The 23,735-nt window shown below is 43.6% G+C and overlaps 1 protein-coding gene across 2 annotated transcripts in view; it reads right to left on the bottom strand.

Annotated features, from left to right (window-relative positions):
* Positions 1 to 436: 436 nt before the first annotated feature.
* Positions 437 to 23,735, bottom strand: part of LOC127907180 (trichohyalin-like) — a 30,886-nt gene continuing 7,587 nt past the window's right edge. The window contains exons 1-3 of one of the 2 annotated variants that reach the window (XM_052460968.1): positions 2,227 to 4,144; positions 849 to 1,395; positions 437 to 695 (exon numbers count right to left, since the gene is read on the bottom strand). In XM_052460968.1, coding sequence (XP_052316928.1) covers positions 671 to 695; positions 849 to 1,395; positions 2,227 to 4,102 — 2,448 coding nt within the window. In that variant the 5' untranslated portion in view covers positions 4,103 to 4,144 and the 3' untranslated portion in view covers positions 437 to 670. Of the gene's footprint in view, positions 696 to 848; positions 1,396 to 2,226; positions 4,145 to 23,735 lie in introns of those variants that run through there. The other variant, XM_052460969.1, reaches the window with a different exon arrangement.

Genomic DNA, 23,735 nt, shown 5'->3' with positions numbered 1-23,735 from the left:
TGATGGAATGTCAGGTGTCTCATTGAAAGTCTAACATCTACCATGACTACTGGATGTTTCAATTCTAATAAATAACAAAACAATCCACACCGTAACAACAATATTGCTTTTTTACTAAATGCTTTTATTAAAGAATAAAACTTTGCTAACAAAAATGACATCATCAAACATCACTGGCCTGACTTGAGCAGCTCTGCCCGGGATGGAGCCAGCAACTTAGCTGCTACCGGTCCGGTCCAGGCTACCTGCAGACCTCCTCCCAGACCTCCTTTTCAGCACCTCCCCTTAACAGGAGAGGTGGTGGAAATGATCAGAGTTGCATTCAACTTGAATAAAGATGAGAAACTCTGGTCTGTGGAGCCACTGGTCTGAGGGGAGGACTTCTGTTGAAACTATTTCCATTTTTGGGATATTTTCTAGGACTGTAGAGGTGGTAAGCAGAGATGAATTTTACTAGGATACAGATGAGAGTCTCTGTTCTTGGGAGGAGGGTCACTGACCTTCGATGGTTTGTTGCCTGATAAAGAGGAAACTTGCTGGCTTGAGGAGACTATAATGTTTTGAGGAGGAAATGTGGCTCGATGACTTAAAGAGGGGGAAGAATTATTGGGCGACACTTTTAATTACCAACGTAACCTCAGTGGAACTGTGGCTTCATTGAGTTCCAGCTCTAGGCAGACAGCACATCAGGAAGGCTGTAAGAGATCACAGAGACAGGTAAGTATCTATATATTTACATGTGTGTTGCATGTACACTAAACCCTCACATTTGGATAATGTCACTTTTTAAAGTGATGACATGTATATTAACAGTGTAAAACATGAATAGATGTTTAAACATTCTTTACCTCATCCTAATTTTCTTCCAGATGCTTGGCTTTTTCTTTGTCTTTGTGTTGGAGATTGGCTCTGATGTGTCAGCCTCTTCTGGAGCTTCTAGCTGCTGGCTGTCTGGCCCCCCCTGATGGTTCTCTGGCCCCTCCTGCTGGTTCTCTGAACTCCCCTCCTGGTTCTCTGCCCATGCCTGTTGCCTCCTTGGCCCCTCCTGCTGGCCATCTCCAGATGCAACAGGCTCTTGGCTTACTTGTTGGCCTGTCGCCCACCCCGGCAATTCCTGACCTTGGTTGAAGTCGTGGCTGTGTTGGGTGGTTAGACACCGGGTGTTGATTTGAGCATCAGCCTCCAGATTAATCTGATCCAGGTAGTTTTCCTTCATCTTCTCCCTCTCCTCCTTCAGTTGTTGATGAGTGTGTTTTTTAAGCAGGGACCTCTCTCTCCACTGCTTATTGAAATCCTCCATCTTCTTCCTTCTCTCCTCAGCCTTCAGCAGCTCCTTCCTCTTCTCCCTCTCTCTCTCTGCCCGGGTCATGGTTAGCCTTATGGGTCCAGGGATGACTGGCAGGGGAGAAGAAGTAGAGTTCTCATTCAACTTAGTGGATCTGGTGTCAACTTAAATGTAATGGACACAGGGAATTAGGAATAGAAAACACAATTGGATCTCAATGATTCTTTACTCTTCTCATTTGAGCATGGCATGGAGTTTGTTAATACATTTAAATAACTCCCATCCTGAATTGACCTGACCCAGAGTTTAACATGAGTCCCAAATGGCACCTATCCTTTGTAAAGTGCCAGGGCCGGCCCTAGGCATATGCGATTGCTTAGGGCCCCATGGCAACTAGGGGCCCCCTGACCCCCCCAAAACCTTTTTTGGTCATATTACCCAGGGGCTTTGAACTACAGTGAGCCCCCATTCATTTTGTTAGTCAATTTCATTCAGATATTATCTTAACATTCCATAAGTCATGACAAAATGTGTACAATTGAAGGAAATAGATTTAAAAACAGCTAATTATTCTCTCCGCCCCATGGGAAAATGTGTAGAATTGCAGCAAACTTGCTTAAAAAATGCAATATGTTCTCTACGCCTCGTTGCAAAGTGTAGATTGGGAGGAAATGTAGTCAAAAACCTGAACAAAATGTTTCTTAGGGCCTCAAAAGGCTATGATGCACTACTTTAGACCAGGGTCATTGAGATCCAGTTGAGTTTTCCATTCTAAATTCCCTGTGTACATTACATTTAAGTTGATACCAGATCAGCTTGACCATTTTGGACAGTTGTTTTATATTGAAACAATGATGCAACATGATGACTGGTGTGGAACGTATGTGTGTAGAGGAGACTACAGAGGATGATGTCATAAGTAGAGGGAAAACAGGTCTTACCTATGTGGACGATCTTATCGCCCTCCTCAGCTTCTCTCTGACAGGTTCTCTCGATCTTTTTGAGGTTCCTCTTCTCCCACTTCTTGTTTACCCAGCCCACGGCTCTCCTTCTGATACTTTTATCAGGTGGGAGAATGTCCTCCTTGTCATCTTCCTTCTCCTCCTCTAAGTCACCCCTCTTGTACTCAAGGATCTCCCTTCTTTCCTCTTCCACCATCTCCTCTCTTTTTTGTGCCTGTATTATTTTTTGTCTCTCTCTAATTAAAGATAAATGGCATTTAATGGCTTTCTTTCTCTCCTCCTCTCTCTCATCCTCTCTCTGCCTCTCCTCCTCTCTTAGTCTCAACATTTCTTTCTGTCTAGCGATTTCAATCTCTCGTTTTCTATCCTGCTCCTCTTGTTGTCTTGCCCTCTCCTGTTTTCTTTCCATCTCCAGCCGTCTTTCCTCCTTCTCCCTCCTGATTTGTTGTCCTCTTTCTATGTGTTCTCGTTCCCCCTTCAACACTTCTAACCTCCTCTCTTTACGCCTATTGAAGACTTCCCGTGCTTTTGCTTTAACATTAACTACTACATGTTTCTTCATGCTTACTTCCTTTCCTCTCTCTTCTCTTTCCCCGTACTCTTCCTCTGCTTCCTTAATCACTTCCTGCTTTTCTTCCATCTCTCTCTCCTGTTCTATCTCCAGTTCATTCTGTCCCTCAATTTCCCCTAAAATATTTTTCTGCCCCTCCTTTCTTCTTCCTGCTTCCTCCCTTTGTCTCATAATCATCTTGTCTTTCTCCATCTCTTTCTGTTGCTGATCTCTTAATTCCATCGCTCTCTGATTGTCATTGTCTTTCTCCCTTTCTTTCTCCTTCTCCTTTTGTTTCTGTCTCTCCTCTTGTTGTTGTCGTCTGTGTATCTCTTCTATCTCTCTCTGTCTCTTGTTCTCCCTCTCTCTTCCCTCCTTCTCCATGTCAATTTGCTTCTGTTTCCATATACTTTCTTCTTCTTGATCTCTCTCAAACATGATCTTTCTCTCCTCTTGTTGTTGTCGTCTTTCTTTCTCTTCGATCTCTCTCTGTCTCTCTTTCTCTTCGATCGCTCTCTGTCTCTCTTCTTCTCGTTCTTCATCTTCCATCTCTATTTGCTTCTGTTTAAATAGTTGTTCTTCATTCTCTCTTTCAATCTCTTTCTGTCTCTCTTCTTCTCCTCTGATATGTTTTTGTCTCTTTTCCATTATCTTTCTTTTGATCTCTCTCTGTCTCTCTTTCTCCTTCTCTTGTACTTCCTCTTTCATCTCTTTTTGCATCTGTTTACATATTTCTTCATCATTCTCTCTTTTGATCTCTCTCTGTCTCTCTTCTTCTCGTTCTTCCTCTTCCATCTCTTTTTGCTTCTGTTCAAATAGTTCTTCTTCATTCTCTCTTTCAATATCTTTCTGTCTCTCTTTCTCCCTCTCTCTTTCTTCCTCTTCCATCTCTATTTGCTTCTGTTTACATCTTTCTTCTTCGTGCTCTCTTTCAATCTCTTTCTGTCTCTCTTCTTCTCTTTCGATATGTTTTTGTCTCTTTTCCATTATTTTTCTTTTGATCTCTCTCTGTCTCTCTTTCTCCCTCTCTCTTTCTTCCTCTTCCATCACTATTTGCTTCTGTTTACATCTTTCTTCTTCAATCTCTCTTTCAATCTCTCTCTGTCTCTCTTCTTCTCTTTCGATATGTTTTTGTCTCTTTTCCATTATCTTTCTTTTGATCTCTCTCTGTCTCTCTTTCTCCCTCTCTCTTTCTTCCTCTTCCATCTCTATTTGCTTCTGTTTACATCTTTCTTCTTCAATCTCTCTTTCAATCTCTCTCTGTCTCTCTTCTTCTCTTTCCATAATTTTCTGTCTCTTCTCCATTCTCTTTCTTTTGATCTCTTTCTGTCTCTCTTTCTCCCTCTCTCGTTTATCCTCTTCCATCTCTTTTTGCTTCTGTTCAAATAGTTCTTCTTCATTCTCTCTTTCAATCTCTTTCTGTCTCTCTTTCTCCCTCTCTCGTTCTTCCTCTTCCATCTCTATTTGCTTCTGTTTACATCTTTCTTCTACGTGCTCTCTTTCAATCTCTCTCTGTCTCTCTTCTTCTTGTTCGATATGTTTTTGTCTCTTTTCCATGATCTTTCTTTTGATCTCTCTCTGTCTCTCTTTCTCCCTCTCTCGTTCTTCCTCTTCCATCTCAATTTGCTTCTGTTTACATCTTTCTTCTTCGTGCTCTCTTTCAATCTCTCTCTGTCTCTCTTCTTCTCTTTCTTTCTCTTCCATCTCTATTTTCTTCTGTTTACATCTTTCTTCTTCATGCTCTCTTTCAATCTCTCTCTGTCTATCTTTCTCCCTCTCTCGTTCTTCCTCTTCCATCTCTATTTGCTTCTGTCCACATCTTTCTTCTTCAATCTCTCTTTCAATCTCTCTCTGTCTCTCTTCTTCTCTTTCCATAATTTTCTGTCTCTTCTCCATTCTCTGTCTTCTGATCTGTCTCTGTCTCTCTTTCTCCCTCTCTCTTTCTTCCTCTTCCATCTCTATGTGCTTCTGTTTGCGTCTCTCCTCTTCTTCTCTCTCCATCTCCTTCTTCTTCTCATCTTCTTCTTGTCTCTGTTTTGGTATTTTCTCCATTCTCTTTCTTTCTACCTCTTTCTGTTTGTTGTGCTCACCCTCCATCTTCTCCTCCATGTCCATTTGGTTCTGTGTCCATTTATATTTGTCTGTTTCCATATTTTCTAATTCTATCCGCTGTTCCTTGATTTTCTTGAAGACTTCCTCCAATTCAGACGTCTTTTTGTCATTGAGGAGGGCCGTCTCCATCTCTCTCTCCACTCTATTTTTCATCTCCTCTTCACTTCGTCTCCAATCATTTTTCTCTCTCTGTCTCTATCAAATGTTCTCTCTGGTTCAGTCTCGTCTTTCAATCTAATCTCTTCTTTCATTCTCACAACCTCTCTGTCTAACACTAGTACATTTTGGTTAACCTGTTTCACTCTCTCATTCTGTCTTCTAAACGCTTCTTTCGCTCTTTCAAATTTGATTTTGTATTGAATCTCTTTTGTTGTCATATCTTCTTTCAGTCTCTCAACCTCTCTCTCTAACTCTTTTACCTTTTCGTTAACCAGTTTGACTTTCTCATTCTCTGCAATACGCACGTCTCTTTCTCTTTCAAATATGATTTCCTTCTCAATCTCTTTCAATCTCTCAATCTCTCGTTCTAACATTTTTATCGTTTCTTCTTCCTGTTCCATTTTCTTCTTCATTTCTTGTCTTTCCAATTCTGCTTTTCTCTCCCTTTCCATCTCCCTTTCTCTCTCTTTTTCCCTCTCTCTTTCCCTCTCTCTTCCTGTCTCAATAGGTTTGTTGTTCCAGGCCAGTCTTGGTCGCTGATCCTCCATGACTTTCTGCCATAGCCTCAATCTCTCAATCTCTTGCTTCATTTTAAAAGGTTAAATTAGTGATAATCTATTACAAAGACATACTTTCAAAGGATTTGCAGAGAATGATACACAGAAATACAACCTAGAGCTAGATAATTGAATCAAACACTGGACAACATCAATAACGGGGTCATTTTGATCAATTCATCTGGACAGTTCATTGTCAATTAATGTATTATCATGGTTAGAAAAAAATACGAGACATTTTATGGTATCAATTATGTCCAAAATGTGTACAAATACAAACACACAACCTTCTTGCCCATTCAGTTAGGGGTTTGAGAAATTCCTGTTACAATTTGTGTGATGTTACAACAATGTTGCCTCTGATGTTTATACAAATGAGGCTTCACTAATGCAGTTATTTACAACCTGCACAGATACAGTTATCAACAACAACAACAGTAATGACGTTAATAAGGAAGAGGATATTCAACCGGCAGAAGAAAGGCATAGGGGTTGAGATAAATGAAGGTTAGGTTCAGGACCTAGGTTTGGGTTAAGGTAAAGGTCAGGTATCGTTTCAGTGAGGTTAAGGTAAGGGTTAAGGAAAGGAATAAAAGTTAACATTGGGTTAGCGTACCGCTGTCTGCCACTATTCATTTTCAGCTGGTAAATATACACTGCCTTCTAATAATAACAATGACATGTCTTACGTGGGCCAGTTGTAGGTCCACCATCAGAAGATCCAGCAGTTGTTTGAGTCTGTGGATCTCCTGCATTTTTCTCTGGTGCTCTATTGCTTCTGTGGCTCTCTCTGCCTCCCTCTGTCTCTCTGCTTCCCTCTGTCTCTCTGCCTCCCTCTGTCTCTCTACTTCTCTCTGTCTCTCTGCCTCCCTCTGTCTCTCTGCTTCCCTCTCTCGCTCTGCTTCTCTGTGTCTCTCTGCTTCTCTCTGTCTCTCTGCCTTTCTCTCTCTCTCTGCATCTCTCTCTCTCTCTGCATCTCTCTCTCTCTCTGCCTCTCTCTGGCTCTCTGCCTCCCTCTGGCTCTCTGCCTCCCTCTGGCTCTCTGCCTCCCTCAGTCTCAGGATCTCAGCCTTCCACTCTTTCAATATACCCCTTTCTACTCTTCTTCTCCTCCTTTCATCTTTTAAAAGGGCTCGGAGATTGTCTGACTCAGACTGTAATTGTTCAATGATCTTGTCCATCTCCGATCCACCATTCCTCTTCTTCTTTTCCTCCTCCCAGAGGCACACTTGAAGTCTGTCCATCTCCTTCTTCTGGTTTCGGATCGTTCGATCCTTCCCCATCAACTCAAGCATGTGGGCTTCCTTCTCTGTACAGGTCTTCTTCTCTTCTCTCGGGAAGTGAACCTCCATCTCTGCCTGCTTGTAGCTGGGAGCAAAGGAATGTCAACACATTATTTAGGAAGTGAACTCAGACAATTTACTACAATATTAAAATAATAATTCAACTTCTGCTCAATGTAACTGTCTTTAATAACACATCACACAACTGTGACTTATAGTACATGAATGTGATGAGTTGACTGTCCATGATGGCCAGAGGTGGGTAATGTGTCACTCTGGTCCAGGGCGTTACGTACAGCTTGCAGACACTGAGCCTTCCTTCAGCAAGCCGCACATAATGCCCTGGACCAGAGCTAGGTTATGTGATGAATGACTTACAGACTGTTCCATATGATAGGAGGAGGTAAGAAGACAGTCCCAGTAGGAGACATAATGCCCTGGACCAGAGCTAGGTTATGTGATGAATGACTTACAGACTGTTCCATATGATAGGAGGGGGTAAGAAGACAGTCCCAGTAGGAGACGGAGATCGTCCAGGAGAAGAAGAGGCATCCATCTCCTCAGTGACTGCAGGAAAGGTCTACAAGTTTTATTTCTGGAAAATAAATAGATGGCTTCGTTCAGCAACAATGTGTGTTTCTATGTTTCTGTCACTAGATGGTGCCATTGTACACAACATTTACTCACCAGGTCAGTGAATTCAGAAACAGTCTTCAGAGTTGATTCCTCAAGCTCTAGCCTACAACCCATCATGCATCAGCACAACTAATATAATAATACCTCATCACAACTTCATAATCACAGTACACCTGGATATTGTTCACAAAGTGTTTCAGGGTAGGAGTGCTGATCTAGGATCAGGTCGCCTCCTGTCCATCAAAACGTATTCAGTTTGATTTAAAAGACAAAACTGATAATTGATCAGAACTCCTTCTATGAGACTTTGTGAATATGAGCCTTTGTGAAAGAACCTTTCTGGCATGTGCTGGCTAGACAGTACACAGACAATTCAGATAGTCTGACAGACAGACAGAAGAGTAGATACAGATGGTGTGATTGATAGCAACAGAAATAACAAAGCAATTATAAATAATTGTATTTTATTAGGCTAGCTATATAATGGCAGAAAGAAAACATATTTCAAATACATTAACGTTCACCTTCACGTGTGTTATCTTACCATGACAAAAGTATAGGCTAAGTAGGCTAGCGGACGATTAATGTATTGTAAACTTTCGTAAACATTTGACTCACCTCAAATCACACGTGTCAACGCGCAGTTTTAGTGTTGAACTGAAGAATATCTTCCGCATGAACTTTCTCTGGTCTGGAGCTGTATTGTTGCGTCATTTGGAACGCTTGAGCGTCATAATCCGTTCAACGCGCCTGCTTGATTGACAGCTCGGGGTTCTCCTGCGCATCTGTGTCCAAAAGTCGATATTGTTTAGCTACTCATAATTGATAAAGACATTTATAACTATTTTCACTTGTATTTTTGCCTAAGGTTATTTGGAATTCTATGTTGTGTGATTTGTCTTTGCATGGGCCTAAAGTTCAATGAAATACAAACAGCAACCATAGCCTACAAACATTTCCCACACAAATACAAATGTGGGGGTTTAGTGAGAACACAAAATAATAACATTACAGCCATAACTGTACAAACAAACATACAATCACAGCTCTGGTGCACCTGTCCAGGTCAAACTGTTCAGTATGTCACCATCACCAACTGCTGGACGACACCTGTTCCCCGGGGTACAAGAATCCAGTCGATCCGTTTTCAATTGACCACCGTTACCTCAAGAACCGCCTATTCCAATGAAGTATAACCTCGTATTAGTTTGTCCCTGTGACAGTCAAGTCCCAACGCCCTTACCGCCTGCCTGTTGAGTGTGTCTGGTGATGTTGTGGTGCTCTCTTTGGATCTCATCTCTCCGCTGTCGGAGTGATGGGCTTTCTGAGTCTTTTCGGTGAACCGGCACATTTGGCTCCGTTCAAGAAAAAGAGCGGGTTCATTTGCTTCATAAACGGATCTTCCTTCAAAATGCTTAAAATCAATCTAGAACAATGAAAAAAATGCTAATATTAAATGTAAAGAACAAACGGTAGGCTTCAATTAAGTCAGAACTATTTTCACTTGACTTTTATTTCGTGTATTTTTGCCTACGGTTATTTGGTAGTCTATGTTGTGTGATTTGTCTTTGTATGGGCCTGAAGTTCAATGAAATAAATCCTCGTGGACCAGATTGACCCACTCTCCCCACTATTTATTATTTCTGCAGTGAGGATTCACCCCCTTTAGATAATGATGTTGTAATTTATCTACAGAAAAACGTTGTTCTGAGCTCAACAAGCAGCAGAAGCAGTTTGCAAATCATAGAGCCAGATGAATGGCTCTTTCACCGATGCAATTCGGTTCCCGACGTTCAACAAAAATATCCGTTCAAAAACAGCCGTTCGTTCGTGAACGACACATCATTACACTGTAGTTCTCCACCATTTCGTATCGTGAGCTGGAGGAGCGTTCATCCAACTTCTCATCCAAGTAAATGGCAGCGGCGCATCATCCATCCGCTGAAATCCCAAGGGACTGGGAGGATAGATCACGATGCAACAAGCGTTTGGGGAGGACATTCATTGAAACGCAATGACTGTTTTTAAATTCTTGAGGGACTCTTGCTCCAGAGGAAATCTCAGCAGCGATGTCTCTGCTGTGCGTCAGAGGTGGGATCTTTTCCTTCTTCACTCTGCTTATTATACTGTACATATCGGTCACATTAATGACATTGCACTCAGGAAAGTTGTCTATTGGGGAGATGCGCATAGCCTGCAGAGCATAGTTGTCACGTTCCAGTCCAAACATGACCTGGGATATGAGAAGGGAGCTCTTCTATAACACATGTAGAAGACATGTTGTCTTTATATGTAGATTATATTTTGGTCTTATATTTCATATTTATTGATGATTAGGCCTATGACTTTTGATTACACTTTGGCTACCTTGCATATTGTCCTTTCTTGCTATATCTTAAACGCTATGCCCTTGTGCAGATCTTCTCTCTAAACAATATTCATGATCGTTTGAATGAGTTGAGTAAACTACACTGTTGTGAGCTTCTCAGTCTGTACTGTACTGTCCCTGGAAGACTCTCCACATAGTTCACCTAGATCCAGTCCACTTTGTTCCACTGGTCAACTAATCATCCAAACCTCTGATTAGTGAATCAGGTGTGCTGGTGGTGGAATACACTGTATGAACTGGTTAGGGGGAGGACAGGTTTGAGAAGGGAAAGACTAAATGGACTTTTCTGGCCAACATCCCATTGACAGCCCGTCTAGCCAACATCTGAAACCTAAAACTGACCCTAACCTTAACCCTAAGATTAACCCTAAGATTAACCAAACCCTTAAGCCTTAAAGGTAGTCTCATCATGAGTGTGATTCAGACTGTAGTTTCTCCCTGTATGTCCACTAAACCTCCTCTTATCATGGGTGGGATTCAGACTGTAGTTTCTCCCTGTATGTCCAGTAAACCTCCTCTCATCATGGGTGTGATTCAGACTGTAGTTTCTCCCTGTGTGTCCAGTAAACCTCCTCTCATCATGGGTGTGATTCAGACTGTAGTTTCTCTCTGTGTGTCCAGTAAACCTCCTCTCATCATGGGTGTGATTCAGACTGTAGTTTCTCCCTGTATGTCCAGTAAACCTCCTCTCATCATGGGTTTGATTCAGACTGTAGTTTCACCCCGTGTGTCCTGTAGACCTCTCATCATGGGTGTGATTCAGACTGTAGTTTCTCTCTGTGTGTCCAGTAAACCTCCTCTCATCATGGGTGTGATTCAGACTGTAGTTTCTCCCTGTATGTTTCTCATCTGTGTGATTCCAGTCCAAACCTCCTGTGATTCAGACTGTAGTTTCTCCCTGTGTGTCCAGTAAACCTCCTCTCATCATGGGTGGGATTCAGACTGTAGTTTCTCCCTGTATGTCCAGTAAACCTCCTCTCAAATTGGGTGTGATTCAGACTGTAGTTTCTCTCTGTGTGTCCAGTAAACCTCCTCTCATCATGGGTGGGATTCAGACTGTAGTTTCTCCCTGTATGTCCAGTAAACCTCCTCTCAAATTGGGTGTGATTCAGACTGTAGTTTCTCCCTGTGTGTCCAGTAAACCTCCTCTCATCATGGGTGTGATTCAGACTGTAGTTTCTCCCTGTATGTCCAGTAAACCTCCTCTCATCATGGGTGTGATTCAGACTGTAGTTTCTCCCTGTGTCCAGTAAACCTCCTCTCATCATGGGTGTGATTCAGACTGTAGTTTCTCCCTGTGTGTCCAGTAAACCTCCTCTCATCATGGGTGTGATTCAGACTGTAGTTTCTCCCTGTGTGTCCAGTAAACCTCCTCTCATCATGGGTGTGATTCAGACTGTAGTTTCTCCCTGTATGTCCAGTAAACCTCCTCTCATCATGGGTGGGATTCAGCCTGAAGCTGGAGAGGCCAGTAGCAACCAGCCCATCCACTTTATTACTAGTTGGGGATGGATAGTATCTCTAGAGGTACAGTAGGGCATTTCCATGTGAAAGGATTGTCTATTAGGTATTTGTGAAATTGTTAGATATTACTTGTTAGATAATACTTCACTGTCGGAACTAGAAGTGCAAGCATTTCGCTAGACTCACAATAACATCTACTAACCATGTGTTGTGACCAATCAAATTAGATTTAAATTAAAATTTAATTTAATTCGAGATACATTTTTCAAACAGTGAAGGATTTGATTTCTGGGTAAACAGATGGAAAAGGGATCTTAGAAAAGATGAGCAGAAAAAGTCTTAAGAGGTCCAATATCAGAACTACATAAAAGCAGAATCATGTTGACATAAAGACCCCTGACTACTATTATCAACACTTACATTTGGGTTTGGAGAAATCGTTTTGGTAATATGGCCTTCCGGCGTCAACAGAGATGGCCGCCTCGCTTCGCGTTCCAAGGAAACTATGCAGTTTTTTGTTTTTTTACGTGTTATTTCTTACATTAGTACCCCAGGTCATCTTAGGTTTCATTACATACAGTCGAGAAGAACTTCTGAATATAAGATCAGCGTCAACTCACCATCAGTACGACCAAGAATATGTTTTTCACGACGCAGATCCTGTGTTCTGTCTTTCAAACTGGACAACGGAATGGATCCCATGCAGCGACCCAAAAAAACGACTCAGAAAAAGAGGGAAACGAGGCGGTCTTCTGGTCAGTCTCCGGAGACGGGCACATCGTGCACCACCCCTAGCATTCTTCTCGCCAATGTCCAGTCTCTTGACAACAAGGTTGACGAAATCCGAGCAAGGGTAGCATTCCAAAGGGACATCAGAGACTGTAATGTTCTTTGCTTCACGGAAACATGGCTCACTGGAGTGACGCTATCGGAGGCGGTGCAGCCAGCGGGTTTCTCCACACATCGCGCAGACAGAAACAAACATCTTTCTGGTAAGAAGAGGGGCGGGGGCGAATGCCTTATGGCTAACGAGACATGGTGTGATGAAAGAAACATACAGGAACTAAAATCATTCTGTTCACCTGATTTAGAATTCCTCACAATCAAATGTCGACCACATTATCTACCAAGAGAATTCTCTTCGATTATAATCACAGCCGTATATATCCCCCCCCCCCCCAAGCAGACACATCGATGGCTCTGAACAAACTTTATTTGACTCTTTGCAAACTGGAATCCATTTATCCGGAGGCTGCATTCATTGTAGCTGGGGATTTTAACAAGGCTAATCTGAAAACAAGACTCCCTAAATTTTATCAGCATATCGATTGCGCAACCAGGGGTGGAAAAACCTTGGATCATTGTTACTCTAACTTCTGCGACGCATATAAGGCCCTGCCCCGCCCTCCTTTCGGAAAAGCTGACCACGACTCCATTTTGTTGATCCCTGCCTACAGACAGAAACTAAAACAAGAGGCTCCCACGCTGAAGTCTGTCCAACGCTGGTCCGACCAAGCTGACTCCACACTCCAAGACTGCTTCCATCACGTGGAATGGGATATGTTTCGTATTGCGTTAGTTAACAATATTGACGAATACGCTGATTCGGTGTGCGAGTTCATTAGAACGTGCGTTGAAGATGTCGTTCCCATAGCAACGATTAAAACATTCCCTAACCAGAAACCGTGGATTGATGGCAGCATTCGCGTGAAACTGAAAGCGCGAACCACTGCTTTTAATCAGGGCAAGGTGTCTGGTAACTTGACCAAATACAAACAGTGAAGCTATTCCCTCCGCAAGGCTATCAAACAAGCTAAGCGTCAGTACAGAGACAAAGTAGAATCTCAATTCAACGGCTCAGACACAAGAGGCATGTGGCAGGGTCTACAGTCTATCACGGACTACAAGAAGAAATCCAGCCCAGTCACAGACCAGGATGTCTTGCTCCCAGGCAGACTAAATAACTTTTTTGCCCGCTTTGAGGACAATACAGTGCCACTGACACGGCCTGCAACGAAAACATGCGGACTCTCCTTCACTGCAGCCGAGGTGAGTAAGACATTTAGACGTGTTAACCCTCGCAAGGCTGCAGGCCCAGACGGCATCCCCTGCCGCGCCCTCAGAGCATGCGCAGACCAGCTGGCCGGTGTGTTTACGGACATATTCAATCAATCCCTATACCAGTCTGCTGTTCCCACATGCTTCAAGAGGGCCACCATTGTTCCTGTTCCCAAGAAAGCTAAGGTAACTGAGCTAAATGACTACCACCCCGTGGCACTCACTTCCGTCATCATGAAGTGCTTTGAGAGACTAGTCAAGGACCATGTCACCTCCACCCTACCTGACACCCTAGACCCACTCCAATTTGCTTACCGCCCAAATAGGTCCACAGACGATGCAATCTCAACCACACTGCACACTGCCCTAACCCATCTGGACAAGAGGAATATCTATGTGAGAATGCTGTTCATCGACTACAGCTCGGCATTCAACACCATAGTACCCTCCAAGCTCGTCATCAAGCTCGAGACCCTGGGTCTCGACCCCGCCCTGTGAAACTGGGTACTGGACTTCCTGACGGGACGCCCCCAGGTGGTGAGGGTAGGCAACAACATCTCCACCCCGCTGATCCTCAACACTGGGGCCCCACAAGGGTGTGTTCTGAGCCCTCTCCTGTACTCCCTGTTCACCCACGACTGCGTGGCCACGCATGCCTCCAACTCAATCATCAAGTTTGCGGACGACACAACAGTGGTAGGCTTGATTACCAACAACGACGAGACGGCCTACAGGGAGGAGGTGAGGGCCCTCGGAGTGTGGTGTCAGGAAAATAACCTCACACTCAATGTCAACAAAACTAAGGAGATGATTGTGGACTTCAGGAAACAGCAGAGGGAACACCCCCCTATCCACATCGATGGAACAGTAGTGGAGAGGGTAGCAAGTTTTAAGTTCCTCGGCATACACATCACAGACAAACTGAATTGGTCCTCTCACACAGACAGCATCGTGAAGAAGGCGCAGCAGCGCCTATTCAACCTCAGGAGGCTGAAGAAATTCGGCTTGTCACCAAAAGCACTCACAAACTTCTACAGGTGCACAATCGAGAGCATCCTGTCGGGCTGTATCGCCGCCTGGTACGGCAACTGCTCCGCCCAGAGGGTAGTGAGGTCTGCACAACGCATCACCTGGGGCAAACTACCTGCCCTCCTTGACACCTACACCACCCGATGTCACAGGAAGGCCATAAAGATCATCAAGGACAACAACCACCCGAGCCTTTCCGTTCACCCCGCTATCATCCAGAAGGCGAGGTCAGTACAGGTGCATCAAAGCTGGGACCGAGAGACTGAAAAACAGCTTCTATCTCAAGGCCATCAGACTGTTAAACAGCCACCACGAACATTGAGTGGCTGCTGCCAACACACTGACTCAACTCCAGCCACTTTAATAATGGGAATTGATGGGAAATGATGTAAAATATATCACTAGCCACTTTAAACAATGCTACCTAATATAACGTTTACATACCCTACATTATTCATCTCATATGTATACGTATATACTGTACTCTATATCATCTACTGCATCTTTATGTAATACATGTATCACGAGCCACTTTAACTATGCCACTTTGTTTACATACTCATCTCATATGTATATACTGTACTCGATACCATCTACTGTATCTTGCCTATGCCGCTCTGTAGCATCACTCACTCATATATCTTTATGTACATATTCTTTATCCCCTTACACTTGTGTCTATAAGGTAGTAGTTTTGGAATTGTTAGCTAGATTACTTGTTGGTTATTACTGCATTGTCGGAACTAGAAGCACAAGCACTTCGCTACACTCGCATTAACATCTGCTAACCATGTGTATGTGACAAATAAAATTAGATTTGATTTGAAATGGGACCATTTACCTGTCAAAATGTAACAAGTACTTTTTGGTGTCAGGGAAAATGTATGGAGTAAAAAGTACATTATTTTCTTTATGAATGTAGGGAAGTAAAAGTAAAAGTTGGCAACAATATAAATAGTAAAATACAGTACAGATACCCCCCAAAAAACGACTTAAGAAGTACTTTGCAGTAGTTGTACTTAAGTACTTTAAACCACTGGCTATCATCAATAAATGAATGCGTGGGGATGTTTCATATGATTTCAGATCATCTTAACTCCCCACCACCATTTATTGTATTACAGAAAACCACTGAACCACCACTGCAATATAGACCTACACTAAGAACAAGGTGCTTTCTACAACCTAAAAGGATTATTCCTCTGTCCCCATAGGAGAACCCTTTTTGGTTCCAGGTAGAACCCCTTCTGTGCCGAGGTAGAACACTTTTGGGCTCCATTCCACAGAGGGTTCTACCTGGAACCAAAAGGACTTTCCTTCGGTGACAGCCAAGAACCCTGTTGGAACCCCTTTTTAGAAGAGTGTCCTCAACAAGTTCAACCTGTTAAGTTTACACCATTTCATTCTGTCCTCAAACTGCTGATTGGTATTCAAGATAACATGCAACATAGCACCACCACCATTGAAGGTTTTCATCAACCTCTTAAATAGCAGTGTTCCAAGATCCTCCACCAGGGGTGACTGTAGTATCCTCAAACGGACAGAAAGGAGACACAAGGGGGCCCCCACACTCATTTTAGATCCCAAGGGGTCTTTATTTTCATACTGGATGCTCTCACCCTCATCACTATCTCCTTTGTCATCTTCCATTCATGGCATTTCAACATTAAAACAGAGGGGCACATCACACTCATGTCTTTTCTTGGAGCTCAAACCACACACACACAATTATAGCATCGTGTTTACATTTCTCACATTGTAGGTGTCCAGCTGAGGCCCTGGATGGGCCATATTGCAATGAGATGGGCACAGGGGTATGTACAGTTGATGTCGGGAGTTTACATACACCTTAGCCAAATACATTTAAACAGAGTTTTTCACAATTCCTGACATTTAATCCAAGTAAAGATTCCCTGTCTTAGGTCAGTTAGGATCACCACTTTATTTTAAGAATGTGAAATGTCAGAATAATAGGACAGAGAATGATTTATTTCAGCTTTTATTTCTTTCATCACATTCCAAGTGGGTCATACGTTTAAATACACTAAATTAGTATTTGGAAGCATTCCCTTTAAATTGTTTAACTTGAGTCAAACGTTTCGAGTAGCCTTCCACAAGCTTCCCACAATACATTTGGTGAATTTTAGAATAGTTCTCTTTTTGTTTTATCAGACCAGATGACATTTCTCCAAAAGCTATGGTCTTGGTCTACATGTGCAGTTGCAAACCGTTGTCTGGCTTTTCTAGGGTGGTTTTGGAGCAGTGGCTTCTTCCTTGCTGAGGGCCTTTCAGGTTATGTCGATATAGGACTCGTTTTACTGTGGATAAAGATATTGTTGTACCTGTTTCCTCCAGCGACTTCACAAGGTCCTTTGCTGTTGTTCTGGGGTTGATTTGCACTTTTTGCACCAAAGTACGTTCATCTTTAGGAGACAGAACACGTCTCCTTCCTGAGCGGTATGACAGCTGCGTGGTCCCATGGTGTTTATACTTGCGTACTATTGTTTGTACAGATGAATGTGGTACCTTCAGGCGTTTGAAACTTGCTCCCAAGGATGAACCAGACTTATGGGGGTCTACAATTTTTTTCTGAGGTCTTGGCTGATTTCATTTGATTTTCCCATGACGACAAGCATTGTATACTATGTATTTTTATTAGCTAAGCAATAAGTGGTAAATGCAATTTTCGTATATACGGGCTCTCTGTCCCACCTCGCAGGGCAAACAGAGAACTGACTTGTTCCTGACAAAGATATTATAATATACTCTTGACAGAAGTAGTTCCTGCTTCCGAGCCGGCCTGTCAGAGTAGAGACTGGGCGTGGTTTAAACTCACTCAGCCTATCGTTGATTGTTGGCGCACGAGCTGGTCCCAGCCTCCTTGGCGCTTCAGCGGTCAGTCGTTGTAGTTGTGTAGAATATCTATGCGCTCACACACTCAATACAGTTATCTCACACCTGGCTCCTGTTATCTAACAAAAGACCGTTTGTTCTCCCAACACTACGTTCTGAATGTGCCCCCACAACTCATTGCACAGTACCCGTCTTCATGTTATTCTGTATTTTTCCATCATGAGAAAGGCCTTAACAATGTCTCAAGTCAGCTATGTTGCATAACACATATACCCACACAAGCCAACAGCAAATAGTATTCCATCACATATGATATGGTAAGGGCTATAGTGTGTAACACAGAACCTCACAGTACACATCCAATTGCCTCAAATGATGTCAATTAGCCTATCAGAAGCTTCTAAAGCCATGACATCATTTTCTGGAATTTTTCAAGCTGTTTAAATGCATATTCAACTTAGTTTATGTAAACTTCTGACCCACTGGAATTGTGATACAGTGAATGATAAGTGAAATAACCTCTCGGCACATTTTTTTGGGGAACAAAGTAGATGTCCTAACCAACTTGCTAAAACTATAGTTTGTTAACAAGAAATTTGTGGAGTGGTTAAAATACTGACTTCAACTGTATGTACAGTCCTTTCTAGTGGGGCGTCAAATGAGTTGAACAGGAGAAGAGGATGAGGTTGGTGGTGGAGGAAGAGCAGTGGGGGGGGGGGGTAGAACAGCTGCAGTGACGTGATCAATTAAATAAATGATACTATAGTACATTCAATGACGTTATTATTGTAGACTATAGGCTACTCCTGTATCTACCTTCTACAATACCGTGATCATTGAATGAAGCAGCATACCCATCCACATTTATTATGGTAGGTGTGGTGGTGGTAGGGATGGTAGGTGTGATAGGTGTGGGGATGGTAGGTGTGATAGGTGTGGTGGTGGTAGATGTGATAGGTGTGGTGGTGGTAGATGTGATAGGTGTGGTGATGGTAGGTGTGATAGGTGTGGTGGTGGTAGATGTGATAGGTGTGGTGATGGTATGTATGATGGTAGGTGTGGTGGTGGTAGGGATGGTAGGTGTGGTGATGGTAGGGATGGTAGGTGTGATAGGTGTGGGGATGGTAGGTGTGATAGGTGTGGTGGTGGTAGATGTGATAGGTGTGGTGGTGGTAGATGTGATAGGTGTGGTGATGGTATGTATGATGGTAGGTGTGGTGGTGGTAGGGATGGTAGGTGTGGTGATGGTAGGGATGGTAGGTGTGATAGGTGTGGGGATGGTAGGTGTGATAGGTGTGGTGGTGGTAGATGTGATAGGTGTGGTGGTGGTAGGTGTGATAGGTGTGGGGATGGTAGGTGTGATAGGTGTGGTGGTTGTAGATGTGATAGGTGTGGTGGTGGTAGATGTGATAGGTGTGGTGATGGTATGTATGATGGTAGGTGTGGGGATGGTAGGTGTGATAGGTGTGGGGATGGTAGGTGTGATAGGTGTGGTGGTGGTAGATGTGATAGGTGTGGTGGTGGTAGATGTGATAGGTGTGGTGATGGTATGTATGATGGTAGGTGTAGTGATTGTAGATGTGATAGGTGTGGTGATGGTAGGTATGGTGGGTGTGGTGACGGTGGGTGTAATGGTAGGTATGGTGATGTGTTTATGTTAGGTGTGATAGTTGTGGTAGGTAGGTGTGATAGTTGTGGTAGGTAGGTGTGATAGTTGTGGTAGGTAGGTGTGATAGTTGTGGTAGGTAGGTAGGTAGGTTTGGTGGGTGTGGTGATGGATCAAATCAAATTTATTTATATAGCCCTTCGTACATCAGCTGATATCTCAAAGTGCTGTACAGAAACCCAGCCTCAAACCCCAAACAGCAAGCAATGCAGGTGTAGAAGCACGGTGGCTAGGAAAAACTCCCTAGAAAGGCCAAAACCTAGGAAGAAACCTAGAGAGGAACCAGGCTATGTGGGGTGGCCAGTCCTCTTCTGGCTGTGCCGGGTGGAGATTATAACAGAACATGGCCAAGATGTTCAAATGTTCATAAATGACCAGCATGGTCGAATAATAATAAGGCAGAACAGTTGAAACTGGAGCAGCAGCACGGTCAGGTGGACTGGGGACAGCAAGGAGTCATCATGTCAGGTAGTCCTGGGGAATGGTCCTAGGGCTCAGGTCCTCCGAGAGAGAGAAAGAAAGAGAGAAGGAGAGAATTAGAGAACGCACACTTAGATTCACACAGGACACCGAATAGGACAGGAGAAGTACTCCAGATATAACAAACTGACCCTAGCCCCCCGACACATAAACTACTGCAGCATAAATACTGGAGGCTGAGACAGGAGGGGTCAGGAGACACTGTGGCCCCATCCGAGGACACCCCCGGACAGGGCCAAACAGGAAGGATATTACCCCACCCACTTTACCAAAGCACAGCGCCAACCCAGACAGGATGACCACATCAGTGAATCAACCCACTCAGGTGACGCACCCCTTCCAGGGACGGCATGAGAGAGCCCCAGTAAGCCAGTGATCAGCCCCTGTAATAGGGTTAGAGGCAGAGAATCCCAGTGGAAAGAGGGGAACCGGCCAGGCAGAGACAGCAAGGGCGTTGCTCCAGAGCCTTTCCGTTCACCTTCCCACTCCTGGGCCAGACTACACTCAATCATATGACCCACTGAAGAGATGAGTCTTCAGTAAAGACTTAAAGGTTGAGACCGAGTTTGCGTCTCTGACATGGGTAGGCAGACCGTTCCATAAAAATGGAGCTCTATGGGAGAAAGCCCTGCCTCCAGCTGTTTGCTTAGAAATTCTAGGGACAATTAGGAGGCCTGCGTCTTGTGACCGTAGCGTACGTGTAGGTATGTACAGCAGGACCAAATCAGAGAGGTAGGTAGGAGCAAGCCCATGTAATACTTTGTAGGTTAGCAGTAAAACCTTGAAATCAGCCCTTGCTTTGACAGGAAGCCAGTGTAGAGAGGCTAGCACTGGAGTAATATGATCCATTTTTTGGGTTCTAGTCAGGATTCTAGCAGCCATATTTAGCACCAACTGAAGTTTATTTAGTGCTTTATCCGGGTAGCCGGAAAGTAGAGCATTGCAGTAGTCTAACCTAGAAGTGACAAAAGCATGGATTAATTTTTCTACATCATTTTTGGACAGAACGTTTCTGATTTTTGCAATGTTACGTAGATGGAAAAAAAGCTGTCCTTGAAATGGTCTTGATATGTTCTTCAAAAGAGAGATCAGGGTCCAGAGTAACGCCGAGGTCCTTCAGTTTTATTTGAGACGACTGTACAACCATTAAGATTAATTGTCAGATTCAACAGAAGATCTCTTTGTTTCTTGGGACCTAGAACAAGCATCTCTGTTTTGTCCGAGTTTAAAAGTAGAACGTTTGCAGCCATCCACTTCCTTATGTCTGGATGGATGGTTTGGTGAAGGGAGGTATGGTAGGTGTGTTAGGTTTTGTGATGTAGGTTTGAGAGAAGTGGTGATGGTAGGTAAGTTTGGTAGGTTTGGTGATGATAGATATGGTAGGTATGGTGATTATAGGTGTGGTAGTTTGGGTAGGTAGTTGTGGTAGGTGGTGATGGTAGGTGTGGTAGGTTTGATGATAGTAGATGTGATAGTTGTGGTATTGGTGGATTGTAGGTGTGTTGAGGGTAGGTGTGATAGTCATGGTAGGTCGATGTGGTAGTTGTGGTAGGTAGGTTTGGTAGTTGTGGCAGTTTTAGTAGGTAGGTGTGTTAGTTGTGGTACATATGTGTGGTGGTTGTTTTAGGTAGGTTTGGTGATGGTAGGTTTTGTAGTTGTGATGATGATAGGTGTGGTATGGTAGGTGTGGCAGTTTTATTAGTTTTGGTAGGTTGGTGTGGTAGTTGTGGTACATAGGGGTGGTAGTTGTGGTAGTTGGGATAAGTAGGTGTGGTAGTTGTGGTAGGTAGATGTGGTAGTTGTGGTGATTAGTGTTGGGCGGTATCCAGATTTTCATATTGTCATACCATCCTTCTCTCATATCGGGATTTACAGTATTCCCGGCATAGCACATGAGTGGGTGCTAAAAACACAAGAAAAACCTATTGCCCTCCATTTCCAGAATGCTAACAAATTAGCACAAACTGATAGCAAATTCACATAGACGTTGTTAGCTAAATGCTAACAACTGAAAACAAACAAACTAATTGCAAAGCAGTGGAGGCTGCTGAGGGGAAGACAACTCATAATAATGTCTGCCTATCTAAGGTCTTCGAAAGCCAAGTCAACAAACAGGTCACTGACCATCTCGAATCCCACCGTACCTTCTCCGCTGTGCAATCTGGTTTCCGAGCCGGTCACGGGTGCACCTCAGCCACACTCAAGGTACTAAATTATATCATAACCGCCATCGATAAAAGACAGTACTGTGCAGCCGTCTTCATCGACCTCACCAAGGCTTTCGACTCTGTCAATCACCAAATTCTTATCGGCAGACTCAACAGCCTCGGTTTTTCGGATGACTGCCTTGCCTGGTTCACCAATTACTTTGCAGACAGAGTTCAGTGTGTCAAATCAGAGGGCATGCTGTCCGGTCCTCTGGCAGTCTCTATGGGGTGCCACAGGGTTCAATTCTCGGGCCGACTCTTTTCTCTGTATATATCAATGATGTTGCTCTTGCTGCGGGCGATTCCCTGATCCACCTCTGCACGCAGACGACACCATTCTATATACTTTCGGCCCGTCATTGGACACTGTGCTATCCAACCTCCAAACGAGCTTCAATGCCATACAGCACTCCTTCCGTGGCCTCCAACTGCTCTTAAACGCGAGTAAAACCAAATGCATGCTTTTCAACCGATCGCTGCCTGCACCCGCATGCCCGACTAGCATCACCACCCTGGATGGTTCCAACCTTGAATATGTGGACATCTATAAGTACCTAGGTGTCTGGCTAGACTGCAAACTCTCCTTCCAGACTCACATCAAACATCTCCAATCAAAAATCAAATCCAGAGTCGGCTTTCTATTCCGCAACAAAGCCTCCTTCACTCACGCTGCCAAGCTTACCCTAGTAAAACTGACTATCCTACCGATCCTCGACTTCGGCGATGTCATCTACAAAATGGCTTCCAACACTCTACTCAGCAAACTGGATGCAGTCTACCACAGTGCCATCCGTTTTGTCACTAAAGCACCTTATACCACCCACCACTGCGACTTGTATGCTCTAGTCGGCTGGCCCTCACTACATATTCGTCGCCAGACCCACTGGCTCCAGGTCATCTACAAGTCCATGCTAGGTAAAGCTCCGCCTTATCTCAGTTCACTGGTCACGATGGCAACACCCATCCGTAGCACGCGCTCCAGCAGGTGTATCTCACTGATCATCCCTAAAGCCAACACCTCATTTGGCCGCCTTTCGTTCCAGTACTCTGCTGCCTGTGACTGGAACGAATTGCAAAAATCGCTGAAGTTGGAGACTTTTATCTCCCTCTCCAACTTCAAACATCAGCTATCCGAGCAGCTAACCGATCGCTGCAGCTGTACATAGTCTATAGGTAAATAGCTCACCCTTTTTCACCTACCTCATTCCCATACTGTTTTTATACTGTTTTTATTTATTTACTTTTCTGCTCTTTTGCACACCAATATCTCTACCTGTACATGCCCATCTGATCATTTATCACTCCAGTGTTAATCTGCAAAATTGTATTATTCGCCTACCTCCTCATGCCTTTTGCACACATTGTATATAGACTGCCCATTTTTTTCTACTGTGTTATTGACTTGCTAATTGTTTACTCCATGTGTAACTCTGTGTTGTCTGTTCACACTGCTATGCTTTATCTTGGCCAGGTCGCAGTTGCAAATGAGAACTTGTTCTCAACTAGCCTACCTGGTTAAATAAAGGTGAAATAAAATAAAATAAAAAATAAAAATTGAGTGGTATCAAACACATGGAAACATCTTTGATGTGGCTGATCCCACTCCATGGACTCCATTCCAACCATTATTATGAGCCGTCGTCTCCTCAGCAGCTTCCACTGTTGCAAAGAAAGGCAAATCCAGCTCATAAAGTGATGTAAGGGATAATCAACGAGGGACTATGAGTTCTAAGGTAAATAATGAACACTGTGGAACTGACCTTCCATGGACTTGCATTATTTTCCAGAGAACCATAAAGCCCTGAGTTGATTATCCCTTTTATACCATGGCTATAATTTAACACATTTGCCGGTAGAAATGTGTTCAACATCCATTGAAGTAGCGAGCAAGTTTACTAGATAGTTACAGTAGTTGCCTTGGTAACAAACATACTTGCTATTTTAGATAACCAAACCATTAGTCCTAGCTTGCTATTACGAAAACCTAATTCAACAACACCAATAACGTTTTCATTTTGACTTAATTTGTGATGTCCAAAAGTCCA

Source organism: Oncorhynchus keta, chromosome 14 (assembly GCF_023373465.1).
Source record: "Oncorhynchus keta strain PuntledgeMale-10-30-2019 chromosome 14, Oket_V2, whole genome shotgun sequence".
In the NCBI taxonomy this organism is placed as follows: Eukaryota; Metazoa; Chordata; class Actinopteri; order Salmoniformes; family Salmonidae; genus Oncorhynchus; species Oncorhynchus keta.
The sequence above is the reverse complement of the archived record's forward strand: the minus strand, read 5'-3'. Positions and strand labels throughout refer to the sequence as shown.